A 22291-nucleotide genomic window follows, 5' to 3' on the forward strand; every position below is an offset into this window, starting at 1 on the left:
AAAATAACATATGCTGGCAAGGTTGTGGAGAAAACGGAACGTTTATACACTGCACGTGGGAATGTAAATTAATTCAGCCACTGTGGAAAGCAGTTTGGGGATTTCTCAAAGAACTTAAACTACCATTCAACCTAGCAATCCCACTGGGTACATATCCAAAGGAATATAAGTCATTCTACTTTGTTGTTATATAAGGGATATATAATAGCAACCTAGGTGGCCAGAAACAGTGGATTGGATAAAGAAAATATACACCATGAAATACTACACAGCCATTAAAAAAAAAGCACACAACTATGCCCTTTGCAGCAACATGGATAAAGCTAGAGGCCATTGTCCTAAGTGAATTAACGCAGGAACAGAAAATCAAATGTCACATGTTCTTACTTATAAGTAGGAGCTAAACACTGGGTACACAGGGACACAAAGAAGCAAACAACAGACACCAGAACCTATTTGTGGGTGGAGGGTGGGGGGAGAGTGGTGATCAAATAACTACCTATTGGGTACTATGTTTATCATCTGGGTGACAAAACAATTTGTATACCAAACCCTGTGACACCCAACTTACCCATATAACAAATCTGCATATGTACCTCCTGAACCTGAAATAAAAGTTGAAAAGAAAAAAAAAAAAGACTCGGTGACTTTCAGGTCATCAAGACAGGGAAAAAGAAAGGGTAAAAGGCACTGAGAAAGGGAAAAAGAACAAAACCAACCCTATATTTCTGGCTGGGAACCAGCTGCTGAAGTGGATGGAGAGAAGTCATGGAACTGAAAAAGCACTGACTACTCTGCTTAAGTGTGGAGTGGAGGATCACGTGGAAGCAGTGAAAAAGCTCCAGAACTCCACCAAGCTCCTGCAGAAGAATAACCTGAATCTGCTCAGAGACCTGGCTGTGCACATTGCCCACAGCCTCAGGAACAATCCAGACTGGCGAAGTGTGGTCATATTACACAGGAAGGAGGGTGATTCAGAGTTCATGAATATCATTACCAATGAGATTGGGTCAGAGGAGATGCTCCTTTTCTTAACCGTGGGTGATGAGAAAGGTGCTGGACTTGCCTCACTGGCAGGGCAACCTGCAGCTGTGGAGACCCTGGGGCCCAGGGTGGCTGAGGTCCTGAAAGTCAAAGGAGCAGGGAAGAAAGGCTGTTTTCAGAGGAGGCCACCAAGATGACCCAGAGGGAAGAGGCACAGGCACTTCTCCAGGACTACATCAGCATGCAGAATGCTAAGGAGTGAGAGCTTAGGGCGCTCACTTCCTGTTTTCACAGGAATCTTTTTGTCAATAAAATAGTTTGACTCAAAAAAAAAAAAGACTATTAAAATGGCACACAGTTTTATGGAAATTCAAGTATAAGGACTTACAGAGATTAGAGCTCAAAAGTAGTTATAGATATATATATCAACATTAACAATCGGTGGAAATACATGGGCTCCAGTATTTTGCCACTAATGTGCTAATATGACTAGTTATTCTGCAAACATCTGCTTCTTTCTCCTTTCCCTGCTAATAGGCTTATTATTCTTGTGACGTTTGTACACAAGTCATCACTAAAAATGGCTCAACTTACAAACACCTACGTTTTTATGACCTTTCATAGATATATATATATACACGGAATATATAGAATCTAGATATTTATATATCTATATATTTAAATTATATATATATGTATTTGACTTTTATTTTGCATTCGGGGGTACATATGCAGGTTTGCTACATGGGTATGTTGTGTAACGCTGAGGTTTGGGGTACTAATGATCCTGCTACCCAGGTACTAAGCATAGTATTCAATAGGTACTTTTTTATTTTTTCAGCCTCTGCCATTCCCCACAACTCCAGAGGTCCCCAGTGTTTATTATTCCCATCTTTATGTGCATGTGTACTCAATGTTTAGCTCTCACACTTATAAGTAAGAACATGTAGCATTTGGTTTTCTGTTCCTGCATTAATTCACTTAGTAAAACGGCCTCCAGCTGTATGCATGCTGCTGCAAAGGACATGATCTTTGTTCTTTTTATGGCTGCGTAGTATTCTATGGTGTATATGCACCACATTTTCTTTATCCAATCCACCGTGGATGGGCATGTAGGTTTATTACATGTCTTTGCTATTGTAAACAGTGCTGCAATGAAAATATAAGCGCATGTGTCTTTATGGCAGAACAATTTATATTCCTTTGGGTAGGTGCCCAATAATGGGATTGCTGGGTCAAACAGTAGTTTATTTGAAGCTATCTGACAAATCTCCAGACTGCTTTCTACAGTAACTGAACTAATTTACATTCCTACCAACAGTGTAAAGGTGTTGCCTTTTCTTTGCAGCCTTGCAACATCTGTTATTTTTTGACTTTTTAAGTCATTCTGACTGGTGTGAGATGGTATCTCACTGTGGTTTTGATTTGTATTTCTCTAATGATTAGTGATGTTGAGCATTTTTTCATGTTTTTTGGCTGTCTGTATGTCTTCTTTTGAGAAGTGTCTGTTTATATCCTTTGCCCAGTTTCTGATGGGGTTATTTGGTTTTTGCCTGTTGTTTATGTTCCTTATAGATTCCAGATATTAGACCTTTATCAGATGCACAGTTTGCAAATATTTTCTCCCAGTCTGCAGGTTGTCTGTTTATTCTGTTGATAGTTTCTTTTCCTGTGCAAAAGCTCTTCATTTTAATTAGGTACCACCTGTCAACTTTTATTTTTTGTTGCAATTGCTTTTGAGGACTGAGCCATGAATTATTTGCCAAGGCCAGCATCCAGAATGGTATTTCCTAAGTTTTCTTCTAGAATTTTTAGTTGGAGATCTTACATTAAAATCTGTAATCCATCTTAAGTTTTGTATATGCCTTTTTAGGATCTTTCTTATGATAATTAACACTCTCACAGTAATAATAAAACTAGTATTTGGCATCATTAAATTAATGCCAAGTCAGTTAATGCTAAACCAATGCAAGCAATGTAATTAGAAAACATGATAGGCTGATTCGGGAGATTATATAATAAAGCAAAGGAGAACAAAGCTGGGAATTACAGCTGGGCCAGCCAACCAAAAATATTCACCCCTTTTAAGTACTGTTTCCCCTCTAAGCATTGTTACAGATGAAAAAACTCAGGCCAAGATAGATTAATTTTTCCAAGATCAAAAAATGAATAGTGACATTCTCAGGCTATTTCCAGGTTCATTGAAGGCCTGGTGATACAGGAAGAAGTAAGACATGTAAACATGAATCTCAGGCACAGCGAAGAATTGTCTTATGTAACAATAGGTAGAATTTTAGGTGACCAAGCAGTTGTTCTACAGACTATTCTGAATTCCTCTGGCCTGTCTGATTTCTTACTCTCTGCAGGTTGTGCCAACTGCTAAACTTCACAATCACCACAGTCAGAAACAAGGGAAGTAGAAAGGCACTGCAGCCACTCATATCCTCATCATGTATATGCTCTGTATTACTTCTGTATTTCTCTGAAAGGAAGAAAACTCATTGAAGATTTTATAGCTATCAAAAATAAAAATTTATAGTCTATTATTAGAATTAATAGGAGTTTAGCAAGTTGCTAGAACAATATATAAAAATCAACTGCATGCACAGCAACAGAAGTTAGAAAATGTATTTTTGGAAAGGTACCATTTACAATAATAACAAAAAATAAGGTAATTTTTAAAATGCTACCAAAGATGTTTATGCAGAAAAATTAAAAAATCATAAAACTTGAATGTTATTAAACCCATAATTAGATAAACTTTATTCATAAATTAAAAGACCTAATATTAAAAAGAAGCCCCTTCTCTCTAAATTAATCTATAAACTCACTGCAATGCCAATGAGAATCGTAACAGGGATTAAGAACTTCACAAACCAATTCCAAAATTAATATGGAAGAATAAGACCTAAGAATAGGCAAGACCATTCTAAAAAAGAATGAAGTCAAGGAAATCAACTTAACGGATACAAAGATAGCGACAGTAGTAAAGACATTGTGCTATTGTTGAAGAAATAAGCATCTTTCTCTTCAGTATCAAAATCTTCCTCTCTATTTACAAATCGACAAAAAAATTTCCCCTATGCTTCATAAACCCCATTCATGGTCTTGTTAGACTTGCAAATTGGTCCTACGTATGATCTAAACATAAGAGTATCAAGGTAGTGGCCAAACTTCTCCTTTTACCTCGTCACTGTTCTCCTCAGAACACATTTCAACTTCCTAACTATTCTAAATGTTTCTCTATTCAAGATATTATACACTTCTCCACAAGGAACACCATGTAGAGCGGCAGATCAGCTGCCAATATGCGAATAAAATGGCAGATTGTTCAGAATACATAAGCATCCTTATTCAAACACTATTATTTATATTTTCAAGAAGTATTTTAGAAAAAACTGTTGAGAAGTGACACGAGACAAGAGAAGAACATTCAAAGACATGAGTTAAAATTATCTTCACAGTAACTATGAACGTACATTGCAAATTATTTATAAAACTTATTACAGGACTGAAAAATCCTTTTGTTCATAAAAAAACAATACAAAATCATCACATATGTTTATCAATATATTAAAATAACATAAAATAGTAATATAATAAATGTAAAATATATATATTTAGAAATTTTAATCAATTAATTGTAATGGCTTAAAAATAAAATCAGTGACCTCCCTAGACAGAGAAATCTATGAAGTTCTACACACAGGGAAACAAAGGAACAAAAGATATTTAGATAAAAAAGACCACAAGGTATTCTAGATGTTCTAGGTTCTACAGCATTTACTTATATCACAGCTATCTTCTCCCCAAGAATTACAACAGTTAATATTCATGTAACATTTACAATTAGAAAATTATTTTAATATACATTATCTCATTTTATTCTTATGGCACCATACAGATTGGTATAATTATGTGCACTCATTCATCACTGAAATACCTTATTAAATGCTAGGTGTGCTAAATCACCAAAAATAGAAATGAAAGTAATCATGTAGTAGTTGTCACAATGAATTAGCAAATGAAAATACTGAGCTGGAATTAATAAAGTAGTAGTTAAGGCCTGAAGGTTGGATGAAAATTTTGGATTTGTTAGAAAGGCAACAGAGTTACCGCAGGTTCTTAATTGTGGGAGTGAAAAGATGAAAGCAGTGTCTGAGAAATAATTCTAACAGTTATGTGTGGGATGAGTTGGAGGGGGAAAGGGACCAGAAGCAGGGAATAAACAGCTAAAAAGGGGTGGAAGTATAGAAGCATGTACCATAGCTACAATGTATATTGAAGTATATGAATACTGAAGAAGCATGAAGTACAAGAAGCATGAAATAATAAAGTCTTAGACAAAAGTAAAAATAAAAATATGAAAAAAGAAAATGATAAAATCAGAGAGGCATTCCTTATATTTATTTAATATTAACTATTTTCACACACCCCCTAGTCCCACATTCAACATATAAACATTTTAGAATTTAATGAGGTATTTAATGACAAGTATGCATAATAATACTAATATCTACAGATTGTCGTAAGAATAAAATGAGACAATGTATATTATATACATTTTGGAATTTAATAAGGTATTTAATGAGTGTGCATAATTGTACTAATATCTATAGATTGTCATAAAATAAAATCAATGTATATTAAAAGAATTCATTAGTTATCAATGTTACATAAATATTAATTGTTGTAATTTCTTGGGGAGAAGACAGCTGTGCTGAAATAGTAATGCTCTGGCCATTAAGTCAGAAGACCTGAATTCAAATTGTGGCCCTATTTTTATTAATATTTAATTGACCTTAGGCAAGTCATTTAACTACTCTGAGCAACCACTTTTAGTATGTAAAATGGGAAAAAGCAATCTCTCATAAAGGTCTCTAGGAATAAAATAATTCATTATAAAATTCCTAACACAGTCTCTGAATTATGGTGGATAGTGAACGTGTGTTACAGGAGAGGAAGGAGAATCCATATTGGCTGCTGTTACTGAACAGAAAGCCACAAGCATTTTTAAAGAAACATTTTAAGGAATTACCATACAGTAAGATTGCCAAACAGCTTATTAATGCTACACTTCAGACAATGTCCTCTTACTTATAAGGCCAAATCCACAGCAGCATAAAGAGCAATAGTCAAAAGCTATATGATCAACATGATTTAAAAAACAACAACAACAACAATTAGTGACTTTTTCTACTTACAGAAACATTACCAGAATTTACATAACTGACCAAATAGCTCCTACTTCTAATTCTAATACCTATTAACTGGAAAAGAAGTTAAAAGGGACAAAAGACAAAAAGGAAACAAATGCATCTTGAAGGAACTTAAATGGTAATATGTAAGGTTGAGGGTGACTTGTTTTGGGCAAGTAGTGCCCTGGTAAGATTGCCCCAGCCATAGATCCCTCAAGAATAAGTTAGAAGATAGTTCATAAAAATCAACTATAGCCAGGCACAATGGCTCACACCTGTAATCCCAATAGTTTGAGAGGCCAAGATGGGTGGATCACTTGAGGCCAGGAGTACGAGACCAGCCTGGCCAACATGGCGAAACTCCATCTCTATTAAAAACACAAAAACACACCTGTAATCCCAGCTACTCAGGAGGCTGAGGCACAAGAATCCTTTGAACCTGGGAGGCAGAAGTTTCAATGAGCCAAGATTGCTCCACTACACTCCAGCCTGGGCTACAGAACAAGGCTCTGTCTCAAAGATAAAACAGAAGAAAAAAAAAAATTCACTATAGCTGGGCACAGTGGCTTATGCCTGTAATCCCAGCACTTTGGGAGGCCAAGGTGGGAGGATCACTTGAGCTCAGGAGTTCAAGAACAGCCTGCACAACATTGTGAGATACCAACTCTACAAAAAAATTTAAAAATTAACCAGGCATGGTGGTGCGCACCTGTAGTTCCAGCTACTTGGGAGGCTGAGACCGGAGGATCACTTGAGCCCAGGAGGTTGAGGCTGCAGTGAGCAGTGTTTACCTCACCGTACCCCACCTGGGCAATGGAGTGAGACACACACACACAAAAATACCTGAATAAAAAAAACCTGACTATACAGCACTGTTCGCTCTGTGAGGGTTGAGAAACAAGATTAAGAGAATATAAGTAAATGGTATTCATAAAAGTTTCCTTTCTCATCTAGACTAATGAAGTTCTACTTAGCTACGGGTTTTTATCACACTATTCATTCACTCATTCATTGTAACAATATACCAAAGAATGCACTGTGAGAAATACACAGTATAACATCCAGCCTTTAAGACATACGATCAACACATGTAACAAAGTGCCAAAAGAGAGGTACAAATACAGCATTTATGCAAGAAAGACCAAGAAAGCTTCAGGGAATTCATGGATTGAATCTGGACATCAGAAAACTAGAGGAAAGGAAAGAACTATAGGTGAGCGACCAGTGCAAGGTAATGAAGGACAATACAGTGACTAGGAAGAAAATGACTGGAGCCTAAGAGACAGAAACTAAAAAGATCAGAATGTCAGATTTGGAATCAGACTGCAAAAAGTCTTGAGTACCAAAATAAGGGATTTGAACTTTTTTCTAAATACTCTAAAAAGCTTTGAGTAAGGGGAAATAAAGAATAAAAGTTTTAAATTAGGAAGATTAATCTCACATACGATTGAAATACAGAATAAGAAAAAAAAATAGTGTTAGATGGACTCAGAAAAGCTATTGGATTTTATAGAAACAATGCATCAGACAGGGATCACTACATGAACTCACATCCATCCAACCTGTAGTAGAGCTAAACTGTATTCTAAAAAAACATTATATAGACATTTTACTCTGTGAACTAAATCTTATGCACTCAGCCAAGAGAGTGACAGAGACAGATCATGTCTGTCAACCTAATACTAAACGCATTTATTCCCTAGAATAAACATAAGATGGGAGCTATGATTCTACATTCCCTAAGTTGGTCTCAATTCCCATGTGCTTTGCACAGCATGCGGAACACAATTCCAGGTTAAAGATATGTGTATTTTTTCATAAACATGGCCCTAATCATAAGTAAACCACTTTAGCCAGTGTGCAAACAAAGAAAATAATAATAGCACTGGAGAAAAAACTAGCTGTGGTAGACCTGATGAAAGACAATATTAAACTGTAATTTATGTGCTCTTTGAGAAACTTTCAGGAGTAATTGTGGCTCAATGTTTGCTTCACATACTAACCTTAGAACCTAAACCCTACTTAATGCCTTTTCTTCATCTTAATCATACTAAACATACTGAAGTTAGCTAAACAGGGATTTAGTACAAAACAATTATTTGAGGGCAGAAATTTCTCTAAAAATAATGAAACATTTTAAGAAGTTAAAACTAGGTAAATAAAAACAGAATCTCCATAAGGTTGGAGAAAAAGTGTGGGCACAAAGTACAAAAACCTCACCTGCATGGAACTTAGATAAGAAACTGGTCATACTCAAGCTAGAGGGCACTTACAAGGGTCTTATGAGTGTATCTTTGCATTTTCTCCCAGAACCGTTAATAACCCTTTTCCCTGAATCAATATTTTGAAATATTACAAAATTCCGGCAACCTATTTATTAAAATGTCTTTAATATCACACTAACATTTTCTAACACTAGACTAACACAATTTAGGAGATACAAGTATTTTTTACTTTTAAAATACAAACTGTGTTTGCTTTGTATAACTGATAAAATATTTCCAAATCATACGTTTATTTACCCAACAGAAGCTGAGCAGAATCTTTTCTATTGATTTCTATTTATTAAATAACAAATGGCTTAAATCACCAACTGCTTAAACCCTTAATTACCCCACAACAAAGACTTCATAAACACAACTATAGATAAACAATCATTTGAAAGAGAAATAAGCTTTTAAATAACATTCTTCAGAAACCTAAGGACAAACCCATTAAACATAATGTACAAAATACATCCTATTGCTAATTGTCTATTCCTAAAAACTCCCTCCAAATCTAACTTAAATCATTTAAACATATCTTAATGATTGACTCATAGAATAAAGATTAATTTACCAGAAAAAAAACCTATTGCCAAGCCATGCTTAATGATTCTCTAGAAGAGTATATCCAGCATAGATGCAAGAGCAGTTAAAGACCAAAAGCTAACTACATAGGCCTATTTGAGAAAAACCAATTGACAAATGACAAGAATTATATCTATACACTTGATATAACAAATCAACCTCCTTCTCAGACTTAATGTAATTTTTTTTTTTTTTTATACTTTAAGTTCTAGGGTACATGTGCATAACGTACAGGTTTGTTACATATGTATACTTGTGCCATGTTGGTGTGCTGCACCCATCAACTCGTCAGCACCCATCAACTCGTCATTTACATCAGGTATAACTCCCAATGCAATCCTTCCCCCCTCCCCACTTCCCATGATAGGCCCCGGTGTGTGATGTCCCCCTTCCCAAGTCCAAGTGATCTCATTGCTCAGTTCCCACCTATGAGTAAGAACATGCGGTGTTGGGTTTTCTGTTCTTGCGATAGTTTGCTGAGAATGATGGTTTCCAGCTGCATCCATGTCCCTACAAAGGACACAAACTCATCCTTTTTTATGGCTGCATAGTATTCCATGGTGTATATGTGCCACATTTTCTTAATCCAGTCTGTCACTGATGGACATTTGGGTTGATTCCAAGTCTTTGCTATTGTGAATAGTGCCGCAATAAAATAGTAATATTATCTATTTGCTATGATTTCCAGATGAAATATGGAAATTATAGTTTTGTCAGTTACTCAGACTGAAATGATCTATTGCCAAAGACTGTAATATAACTGTTTGCTGAGTCATTCACTGCTTCCTTTCTGTTCCTGCAGCACTTTATGCATATCTCTATTTGTTTTTACTGCAAGTACTGAATCTTGAAAGAAGGAACTAATATTACCATGTAACAAATGAGAAACAAGCTTAGTATAGTAAAGTGACTTTAAGAAAACTCATCACTAAAGCCAGATTTCAAAGTCATATCTAACTACATGGCTCTTTCCACACTGACTCACTGGTACTAAATAAATCAAACCTAAATAACTGAATTGACTGCAGTTTCTTGCTATAGCTGCTCTGGTAGTAGGAAAAACAAATCTATCATGGACAAAACAATGTAGAAGACATGCTCTGAGTGAAGGTGTCGGTATATCGCCTATTACGTGAACTCCATGCCCTACAAGTAGGAAAATTCCCACTTTATGAGTCTTCATATAAGGCAAAGCCCACCTTCCTATATAGAGGCTAACAATGCCATATACTAGCTCTTCCAGTCACCCTGCAGCACAGACATGGGTGCTGAACCCAGACTTTACCAATACAACATTTCCACCAAGACCACTATAAGAGAGACAGTAAGAAGTTGGAACAGCAAAATTCAAACTTTGGCAGCAGGAGGCAATAGCAACATTAAGTGTAGCAGCTATGCAGTGGCGGAGTCTACGCTTCAGCAATTTGCAGCTCCATTATTGTCACCAGACTGTTTTAGGTTATGATTTTTAGCTATGCCTCTTCTGATATCTAGGCTTCCTTGTTCCTGGCTATTAAAGGATACAACCTTCTCACTAATTTGGCAAGGTAAACAATATGCTTTCAATGAATCCCTTTTCTGCTGGAATCAATCAGAATTGCCCTCCATTATCTGCAATTAAAAACCCTGACTGAGTCATTTACTAATTAAATACATTACACTAAATAATTATATTTTATCCAATCTTTTTACCTTAGCATTTGTTCTTTTATACAATTTGTCATTATGGTCTTAAGTAACATCTAATTTATACATGGTAGTATGTTCTAACGACAACAACAAAAAACTTCAAATCAGATTTTTTTTTTACCTTTTTCAAAAGTAACACAAAATACAAATATAATAACAATTACCTAAGGGTTATTTTCACTGAAGTTCAAAGTTAAGTTTTATTAAGACTTCTTACCTGTCAGGAATACCTAGCCTCTTGACACTTCTATAAACGGAAAGAGTATTTGCAACATGTCGATAATTAAACCAGAATCGGGACGTACACACCTAAAGTATTAAAACAAAAATACAATTTTTATGCATCAAAGCTAACCATGGAGCTGCAGAGTATTTTTCTTTAAGTAGGATACAGAGATCTCTAAAGAAAGAGGATGCCATAATTCAGGCTTTAAAACAGCAAACATAAAGAATTGTCGGTAAAGGCCAGGCACAGTGGCTCACACCTGTAATACCAACACTTTGGGAAGCCAAGGCAGGCAGATCACTTGGGCACACAGGAGTTTGAAACCAGCCTGGCCAACATGGCAAAACTCCACCTCCACTAATAATACAAAAATTACCCAGGTGTGGTGGTGTGCACCTTTGTTCTAGCTACTTGGGAGGCTGAGGCATGAGAATCGCTTGAACCTGGGAGGTGGAGGTTGCAGTGAGCAGAGATGGCACCACTGCACTCCAGCCTTGGCGACGGAGCAAGACTCTGTCTCAAAAAAACAGAAAAGAAAAAAGAAGAATTTTCAGTAAAACTAATCTCTCCAAAGAGAAGTCTTTCATAACTGGTATTAGATTTTAAAAGAACACTCAGCTTAAGAGAAAGCATATCTTTGGGAAATTTAATCAAATACTGAACCAACTTAGTTATCACAATTTCTGTGACTCAATAACATTCCTATTTCAAAAACTTAAATTCTTTAGAATCAAAGACAATACCCAAAATTTCTTCACAGAATAGAAAATTAGCTACATAGGGTTATACAATATTTGTTTCATTCCAGACTGCTTCCTTCCTTGTGAGAAATGTAGGACACTGGATAAAACATAACATATAAAACAGTTATAAATGCATATAAGAGAGTGCATTATAAAGAAGCTACTGAACTAAAGAGAAAATTAGAAACAATCCAACCAAGTTTTATAGTTTAAAAAATTCCTAAGAATTATATTAAAGGTGCTGGGAAAATGTAATTCTATGCCTCAAAAGTTAGTGTTGCTGAGAACCCATTCTAAGGTAGGTAAATATAGATCGGGGTCACTTGGTAATACATCTACCAAGCACAGTCCTGGTTTCTATCACATGCCTGTGCCTTTAGTAGGTATAATGACAATTTTGAGAACAGCATAAGTGTTCTTGCCCCTGCCAAATAGAAAGGAATTACATGGTTTTTTAAATTAAATTTTCAATCTAGAATCCAATCAGGAAAAGACTAAATTTTTGACTACATAAAAATGTAAAATTCCATATGTCAAAAATATAAAATTCTGGCTGGACACAGTAGCTCACACCTATAATCCTAGCAGTCTGGGAGGCCAGGGTGGAAGGATCACTTGAGGTTAGAAGCTAAAGAACGGCCTGGGCAACACAACGAGACCCCCATCTCTACAAAAAAATGTAAACTTTAGCAAGGAGTGGTGGTTTGTGGTTGTAGTTCTAACTACTTGGGAGGCTGAGGTGGGAGGATCACTCGAGCCCAGGAGTTCAGGGCTACAGTGAGCTATGATCACACCACTGCACTCCAGCCTGGGAGATAGCACAAGACCTCATCTCCAAAAACTCTCTTTTTAATTTTAAAAATAAAGAATAATTTATTCAAGTTTCACCATACTAATAAGTAAAATATTGGACAAAAAAAAGAAAACTGCAGTTGTAATACAAAGCTCAGTAATGTTTTTTTTCATCTTTTATTTTTTACTTGAATCCCAGGTTACTGAAATTGAAGAGAGGTTTGGTTAGAGGATTCCCAGAGCAAGGAAGGCTTTCATGTGTGTGTCAGTATAAGCTAACAGTCTTTTAGTTCCAAAAGATAAGCCCTTTGGCAATTGCTGGTCTGCACATAGGCAGTTATCCCCTCTTGAACACTGAGGGAATCCTAGTCTCCTGTAGAGAAAGTTTATCCTGTCAAATTGGTAGATGATGGTCTGGCTCCTGATGGTTCTCCTTACTTTTAAGTAGGCGTTGAAATCCTCTCTCATCTTTAGCAGTCTTTCCTCAGTAACTTCAGAAAAATTTCTTGTCATGGGTAGCATATATAAGAGACTTTTTCTTGAAGAACAAGAAAATGAGCCATGAACCCATGTTACACTGTCCTATTTAATCACAATGCTATTATATTCAAAACAAACAAGTATAGAATCTGTAATCACCGTACTTACTTCTAGGAACCTATAGATAATTCATTCATGTTTTTATCAAATGATTCTCAATAAATTTACAAAGCCTCAAACATTCATTTGGTGTCAATAAGTTAATTACAGTTTTGCATGTTTATTCTGCACTTTAAGTTGAATTCCTCTACCCATCTCCTTTATATTCCCACTATATTCTTATCATTTATAATCCCCAGTTTTCTTCCTTTTCCAACATGCATTACTAGCTTTGAGATGCTGTACATTCTCTGCTCCCTTTTTCACAAAATCAGCTTCCTTTCCTGCCTCTTTGAACCTATTCTTCCAGTCCAACCTTTGTACATGTTTTTTCATTAAGTCAAACATTATATTTCCTAATCATATAAATGCCATTAAATGAAACTCCAGTAGTGAAACTATTATCCAAATATTTTTCAAGCATAGGAAGAACAAATTTGATTATGTGAATTCTATTTGGAGAATTAAAACTACAAATTTATAAATCCAGAAAAATTAAAGATGGTAATTCACACTAAGGTTGGGCAAAAGGCAAAAGGAAAAAAAAAGGCCAATAAGCAGGCCTTACTAAAAATCAAAACAATGCAAATTAAAACGAAATTTAATTTGTTGACCAGCAGTCAAAAAGTTAAGATAAAAATTATATTAAAAAGTTAAGAATACATAGCTAACTTGGATTTAGAAAAAGAGCCACAGCCTTTCTGGAGGCAATCATGTTCCATGACTTCACATTCTTATACTTAGGAATTTATTCTAAAGAGGAAATCAGTCAAGTCACAGAGTTATGTGTATAAGAACGTTCAACACAGTCCTGTTTACAATAATGAAAAATTTAGACTCTAAATGCCCATAAACTGGAGGTTACAGTACATTCATAAAATGGAAGAAAATACAGCTTTTAGAAAAGATTATCTCCATACCTACTGGCAGGAAAAGATCCCTAAGATATGCTAAAGGGTTGCAAAATAGCAGGTATAATATGATCCTAATTATATAAAATCATATATCTATACATCTTTATGCTTATATATGAAGAGGGAAAGGGCTTGAACAATGCTCACCAAAATATTAACTCTGGGATGTGGGACTTGAAGCCATTTTCCCCGTCTTCTTTAATTGAGGTGAAATTCACATAACAAAATTAGTCTGCCTTCTTTAAACTTTTCTGTGTAATTTGAACTTCTACAGTGGTCATTTATTATTTTTATAAGCAGAAAAAACAACTGAGAAAATTTTAAAAAGCATAAGTAGAGAGTATCTATAAACTAATACTACAGATAAGAGATGCAATTAGTAGTTTCCAGCAGTAAAATATTTCTACCTTTTATAAAATGCTTCCTTTAACAATAGCATTCCTAATTTATTCTTAAATTTATTTTCAGATCACCACTTGACAGAGGACAAAGAATATTACTAGAATATTATAGTTGATGTGGTCAATTTAAAATACAGCCAAATCAAAATAAAGAATTTCTGATATAAAATGTACAAAAATAAATTGTATTTTCAAGAATATGATTCGCACAAATTTCTCAGATATATATCTAATGTGAACAGAAAGGTATACTTTTATAGTATACTTACCAGAACAGCCCAGTTGTTTGTATGGCCACTTCTGAAGAATTGTTCTGCTTGATCCTAAATAAAGCAAAACAAATAGAAGAAAAAGCCACAATTTCTCAGAATAAAGACTGATAATAGACAGTTAAGACTCATGTAGTTTTTATAGTTGTAATAACAATCATCTTATGTAAGCTTATGAAGATTCCAGTATCTCACACATTATGGACTACATAAAGAATCAAAAGAGCTTACAGCTTAAGATACTGTAAGGGCAAATGTCCTGAACTGGAAATCTGGAGAAATGGGTTTCAGTCTTGGCTTAGACACCAATTAAACAGAGTAACCTTGATTAAGATACTGAACCTTCCTGAAGACTCAGTTTCCTCATGTGCAAAATGAAAGCAATGCCAATCCTACATCACAGCACTCTTTTAGAGAACTGTAAGATTTATGTGCAAGAGTTTCTGCTTTAAAATATTATTTAGCATTACTCAAATGAAAGTATACTATATAACTCATATCTTTCTATTTCCTATACCCTGAGAATTATTAAGAAAGTGAAATGTATGCTCAATTGAGAACATACAATTTGCTTGTTCAACATTTAACAAGGCTATTATTTAAAACTGCAACCTCACCCCACCATTTTTCTTACTATGATTTATTTTTTCCACTGCGTTTATCATCTTCTTACATTTTATATATATAATTAACTTATTTATTATGTGTATTATTAATCATCTGTCTTTCCCCAAAACAATGTAAGCCTCAGTAGGGCAGGGGTTTTCATCAGTTATATTCAATGATGTATTCCAAGTAAGTTTGGCATATAGTAGGTTTTTAATAAATATTTTGTGAATGAATGAATCCATGGTCCAAATGCCTTTACTGTCGTTGAACAAATCAAGAGTCTCCTATGGAAAACTGAAATCACATGGTTCATAGGTTCAGAATATGGTAAGAAGGTATTACATAAAGGTTGTACTATAAAGTTGTAACTTTCAAAATCTCCTTTTAGGTTGTACTCTGATAATTCCTCTATTAAAGTGATCACTCTCTACAGTGAGAAGGCAAGGTAAAAATGCATATGCCAGGAATTTAACCAAAAATTAATATTTCACTTTTAGTAATGCCACACAATTTTTATCCTCATGAATTGCTTGTGCGATATAATCTCCCTACATCCTCAACAAAAACAAAATTATCACTCTTTGAACTTCTCACAGACATCTTTTCAATCCTTTAATCATTTAATAGTCATCTCAGTTGATTCTCTAAAATCTCTGCAATTATGTCAACTAATTCTTTAACATTGGTCACAATATTAAAAATTAAAGATCAGACAAATGTGCTACAACACCCATAAAGATTGCTGAGGTTTCTTTTTTCTTTTTTTTTTTTCTGGGAGATATAATTGAAAGACAGCGGGGCCTGATTGCTTTTAAACATTTTATCTCAAACACAGACAAGTCTTCTTCATATGCTTCTAATTTTCCATTCAGTCTTATAATGGTGAATGACTTATTTCATGTCTTCATTCTACACATAAGTTAATATGCTTCCTGTTAAAATTTCATTCAGTATCCATTCTTACTATGTTCTGGGTACTTTATTTGAACTCATCAATACAGCTGATTGAGCACATCCTCTAGCATTCTGCCAGGGACCATTTCATCAATCTATTAAAGTAAGAATTATATTTGTCATCTCAAGACCCTAAAATTTTCTAACACCATCCTGACACCTAATGAACATGATTTTGATTACATATTAAAATAATAGTGAATACAAGCCATAATGACCTCAGATCAGCTCCCAAACATTAATTACTAGACCTGTCAGAATGCCTAGGTTCAAATCTGGGCTCTATTACTTACTAGGTGTATGAACAGGAAAGTTCCTTAACTTTTCTGTGCCTCCAAATCTCCATCTATAAAACAGTAATAATATTATCTGATGCAGAGAATGTAGGAATAGTGACTGGAACATACTAATAGCCTGAAAAACATTAACAGCTTTTTAATTTTGAGCTAACAAGAAAATTTCAGGGAGAATAAATTTAAACTTCCACTTGTACACACATCTGTACCTGTGCGCACAAGTGCACAGACCAAGTGTAAAGACCCAAGTATTATATATGCTGCCTACAAGAAACTCACTTCACCTATAAACATGCATAGACAAAGTGAATGAATGAAAAAGGACATTCCACACAAATGGAAAACAAAAGGGAGCAGGAGTAGCTGTACTTAGATCAGATAAAACAGACTTTAAGTCAAAAACTATAAAAAAGAGACAGAGGTCAATACAATGATAAAGGAATCAATTCAGCAAGAGAGCATACAATTATAAATATGTATGCACCCAACACTGTAGCATCCAGATGTATAAAGCAAGTATTATTAGATCTAAAGGGAGAGAAGAGATCACAATACAATACTAGGTGGGGACTTCAGCACTCCACTCTCCATTGGACAGATCATCTGGACAGAAAATCAACAAAGAAACACTGAATTTATTTTATTTTTGAGATGGAGTCTCACTCTGTCACCCAGGCTGGAGTGCAGTAGCACAATCTTGCCTCACTGCAACTTCCACCTCCTAAATTCAAGCGATTCTCCTGCCTCAGCCTTCCGAGGAGCTGGGACTACAGGTGTGCATCACCACACCTGGCTAATTTTTGTATTTTTGGTAGAGACAGGGTTTCCCCATGTTGGCCAGGCTGGTCTCAAACTCCTGACCTCAAGTGATCTGCCCACCTAAGCCTCCCAAAGTGCTGAGATTACAGGCAAACAGAACTAACAGACATTTACAGAACATTTCTTCCAACAATGGCAGATTACACATTCTTCTCATCAGCATGTGGAACATTCTCCAGGACAGACTGACCACATGATAAGCCGCAAAACAAGCCTCAATGAATTTTTAAAAATCAAAATTATATCAAAAATATCCTCTGACTACAATAGAAAAGCACTAGAAATCAATTGACACAACAAATTTTAGAAGATGTTCAAATATATGGAAATTAAACAACATGCTCCTGAACAACCAATGTGTCAAGGAAGAAATTAATAAGGAAATTAAAATTTTCCTTTAATACATGAAAATAGAAACACAACACATCAAAACCTAAGAGATATGGCAAAACAGTACTAAAAGGTAGGTTTATTGCAATAATCGCCTACATCAAAAAGTACAAAGATTTAACCTAATAACACATCTCAAGTTACTACAGAAGAACAGACCAAACACAAAATAAGGAAAGAAATGATACAGATCAGAGCAGAAATAAACAAAAGAGATCTGAAAATACAAAAAAGTCAAGGAAGCAAAAAGCTGGCTTTAAAAAAAAAAAAAAAAAATCAACAAACCTTTAGCCAAACTAAGAAAAAAAGGGAGAAGACCCAAATAAATATATTCAGAAACAAAATATATCCATATTACAAATGGATAGTACAAAGAAGCACTAGAGACTGAAGTACAAAGAAGCACTAGAGACTATTATAAACAACTATACACAATACATTGGAAAACCTAGAAGATATGGATAAATTCCTGAACACATACAAGCTACCAAGACTGAACCAGGAAGAAAGAGAAACCTGAACGGACTGAGACTAAGTAACGAGCTTGAAGCAGTAATAAAAGTCCCTCAACAAAGAAAAGCCCAGAACGGGATGGTTTCACTGCCGAATTCTACCAAACTTTCAAAGAACTAACACCAATTCTTCTCAAACTATCCCAAAAAAATTAAAGAATTAATTCTTCCCAATTCATTTTATGAGGCCAGCATTACCCTGATAACAAAACCAGAAAACAAACATACAATAAAAAAAGGAAACTACAGGCCAATACCTGTGATGAACACAGATGCGAAAATCTTCAACAAAATACAGTCAAACTGAATCCAACAGCACAACAAAAACATAATATACCAGGATCCAGTAGTATTAATTGCAAATCAATAAACATGACGTATCACACCAACAAAACGAAGGACAAAAAACATATGACTGTCTCAGTAGACACAGAAAGAGCATTTGATAAAATTCAACATCCCCTCACAATAAAAACTCTCAACAAAGTGGGTATAGAAGGAACACACCTAAACATAAAAAGGCCATCTATCAGCCAACATCATACTGAACAGGGAAAAGTTGAAATCTTTCCCTGTAAGAACTAGAACAAGACAAGGATACCCACTCTCACCACTCTTATTCAACATACAGCTGGAAGTTCTAGCCAGAGCAATTAAACAAGAGAAAGAAATAAAAGGCATCCCAATTGAAAAGGAGGAAGTCAAACTGTCCTTGTTTGCAAACAACATGATCTTATATATAGAAAAACCTAAACACTCCACAAAAAAATCGCTTAGAACTGATAGACTAATTCGGTAAATTTGCAGGATACAAAATCAACAGACAAAAATCAGTGGCGTTTCTATATACCAATAATGAACTAGTTGAAGAAAAATCAGGAAGGCAATCCCATTTACAATAACTACAGAAAAATTAAACACCTAGGAGTAAATTTAACCAAGACGTGAAAAATCTCTACAATGAAAATTACAAAATATTGATGAGAGAAAATGAAGAGAACACAAAAAGATGAAAACGCTTCCATGCTCATGAATTGGAAGAATAAATATTGTATTGTTAAAATCATCATATCACCTAAAGTGATCTACAGTTCAATGCAATCTCTATCAAAATACCAATGATATTCTTCACAGAAATAGAAAAGCAATCCTGAAATATTTGCAAACTATTCATCCAATAAGGGATTTACATCCAAAATATGCAAGGAACTCAAACCTATGTTAACAGCAAAAAATAATAACAATAATAATAACCCAATTAAAAATAAGCAAAGGATCTGAATAGATATTTCTCAAAAGACATACAAATGGCCCACAAGTGTATGAAAAAACGCTCAATATCACTAATCACCAAGGAAATGCAAACCAAAACCATGATGAGATATCATCTTAGGGGCTATTATCAAAAAGACAAAAAATAACAAATACTAGTTATGATGTAGACAAAAAGGAATTCTTATACACTGCTGGTGGGAATGTAAATCAGTACAGCCACTATGGTGAACAGTATGGAGGTTCCTCAAAACAATACAAATAGAACTACCATATGATCCAACAATTCCACTACTGGGCATATATTCAAAGGAAAAGAAACCAGTAGGCCAGAGATATCCACACTCCGTATTTATTGCAACACTATTTACAACAGCCAAGATATAGCATCAACCTGAGTGTCGATCAATAGACGAATGGATAAAGCAAATGTGTGTGTGTGTGTGTGCGTGTGCACGCGCGTGCACATGTGTATATATAAAATGGAATATTATCCACCCATAAAAAGAATAAAATCCTATCATAAACAGGTACATGGATAAGCCTGGAGGAAATTACATTAAGTGAAATAAGTCAGGCACAGAAATTTAAATTTTTTAATTTCCATATCACCCAGATATGGAAATTTTTAAAAACTTGATCTCATGGAAATAGAGAATAGTGGTTACTAGAGGCTGGGAAGAATATGAAAGTGCCAGGGGGAGTACAGAGAGACATTAGTTAACAGATACAAAATTACAGATAGCAGGAATAAGTTCTAGCCTTCTATAGCACTTTAGCGTAACTATAGTAAACAATAATTTATTATATTTTCTCAAATAGCTAGAACTGTTTTCTAACATTTTGAATATTATCAATACAAAGAAATGATAAAGGTTTGAGATGACAGATATGCTAATTACTCTGATCATTTCATATTGAATACATGCCTCAAAATATCACACTATCCCCCATAAATATGTACAATTATTGTGCCAATTAAAATATATATTGGCCGGGCGCAGTGGCTCAAGCCTGTAATCCCAGCACTTTGGGAGGCCAAGACGGGCGGATCACGAGGTCAGGAGATCGAGACCATCCTGGCTAACAGGGTGAAACCCCGTCTCTACTAAAAATACAAAAAAAACTAGCCGGGCGAGGTGGCGGGCGCCTGTAGTCCCAGCTACTCCGGAGGCTGAGGCAGGAGAATGGCGTAAACCCGGGAGGCGGAGCTTGCAGTGAGCTGAGATCCGGCCACTGCACTCCAGTCCGGACGACAGAGCGAGACTCCGCCTCAAAATATATATATATATATATATATATATATATTATAAAAAGAGAGGCATCACTTAAAGAGAATATAACACTGGTCAGAAAGTAAAGTATCTGTTTCTGGAGATTTGTGAAATACCATTAACAGATTTTAGAGTGTATAGACATGTAACCCTCAAGAATATCAATTTTCATCAGAATATGATTTGCTGTAGTAATGCAAGTTAAATCTTATGTTAACTACCAACAGAGACGGAAGAAACCTGTGATCTCTGAAATTACTATGGCTAGGATAAAATACACTTAATTTAGCAAGGCAGTAACACAGTATTTCACATTAAATGAAACTATAATGGGTTTTCTATTGTTAAGCGTTGTTTCTGATAAATTACTGACATGATAAATATAGAATAATAACCTGAACAAAAAGAGTGTGTACGGCATCTGTGTGTGTGTGTGTATTTTTCCACCTCTAAACTCAATAGCTGCCTGGATGTTAAAGAAAGCAATGTGCTACAGTGGTTAAGCATTGATTTGGGAATTCAAAGACCTAAGCTAAAATGCAGGTCCTATCTCACAACTGGCTGTGAAATTGGGGTAAGTCATTTAGCTCTTTAGACTTGACTATCCTCATGTCTCTAATGTGCCTTCTACCTCCAAAGTTCTTACTTCTTTTCAGATCTTAGTGAAAAAATTTAGATGGCAAAACTTTTTTGTGGTTGTCTAGACAATACAGTCATTATAAAGTTATTCATTCTACATACAGTTAAATGGAGCACCTATTATGTGCCAGATAAGTCAGACACAGAAATTTAAATTTTTAAATTTCCGTATCACCCAGATATCAAGAGTACCACTGATATATAGTGATACAAAAATCACTAAAAAGCATGCTGCTTTCTCTCAAGAATCCAGAGTTCAATAAAGAGGAGCATGCAAACACACTACAATGTAACATTCATTAATTCATCACACTCATTGGGTAACATGCCAGTCACTGCCCTGAGTGCTCCAAATACAATGCTGGGCAAAAATAGCCATAGTACTGCCTTCAAATAGGTTACTATCTATTTGGATATTGGATATTGGATAGATATACATTTAACAGATCAGGAAAGACATACAATATAAGAAGAGTACAACGGAGGGACCTGACCTGGTCAGCAAAGTTTTCCTAAAGAAGTGACTGTTGGGTTAAAATCCAAAAGATGAAGAAAAGAGGAAATACAATTCCAGACAGAGGGGAGACAGCTCTAATGTGAGAAGAAGCTTAAAGCTTTTGAGAAACTGAAAGAAAACCTAACTAGAAGTCTGAAAGAGAAAGAGAAAAAACTGGAAGTGTAGTCAGGGCCCAAAAAATATGCAGGCTTTTGTTTGTGGGTCATGGTGAAGAGTTTAGAGCAACATTAAGGTGATCTTTTGAGCAATATTAAGGTGCCTGGGTGACATGATCGGAATTGCATTTTTTTTTTTTTTTTTTTTTT

General features: G+C 35.1%; 1 protein-coding gene across 2 annotated transcripts in view; it reads right to left on the bottom strand.

Moving 5' to 3' along the window:
• Positions 1-22291, bottom strand: part of PIGK (phosphatidylinositol glycan anchor biosynthesis, class K) — a 121045-nt gene that overhangs the window by 94709 nt on the left and 4045 nt on the right. The window contains exons 2-3 of one of the 2 annotated variants that reach the window (XM_011953153.1): positions 14705-14758; positions 10938-11029 (exon numbers count right to left, since the gene is read on the bottom strand). In XM_011953153.1, coding sequence (XP_011808543.1) covers positions 10938-11029; positions 14705-14758 — 146 coding nt within the window. The remainder of the gene's footprint in view (positions 1-10937; positions 11030-14704; positions 14759-22291) is intronic. The other variant, XM_011953154.1, reaches the window with a different exon arrangement.

The sequence above is a fragment of the Colobus angolensis genome, unplaced genomic scaffold, assembly GCF_000951035.1.
Source record: "Colobus angolensis palliatus isolate OR3802 unplaced genomic scaffold, Cang.pa_1.0 Scaffold359, whole genome shotgun sequence".
Taxonomy (NCBI): Eukaryota; Metazoa; Chordata; class Mammalia; order Primates; family Cercopithecidae; genus Colobus; species Colobus angolensis.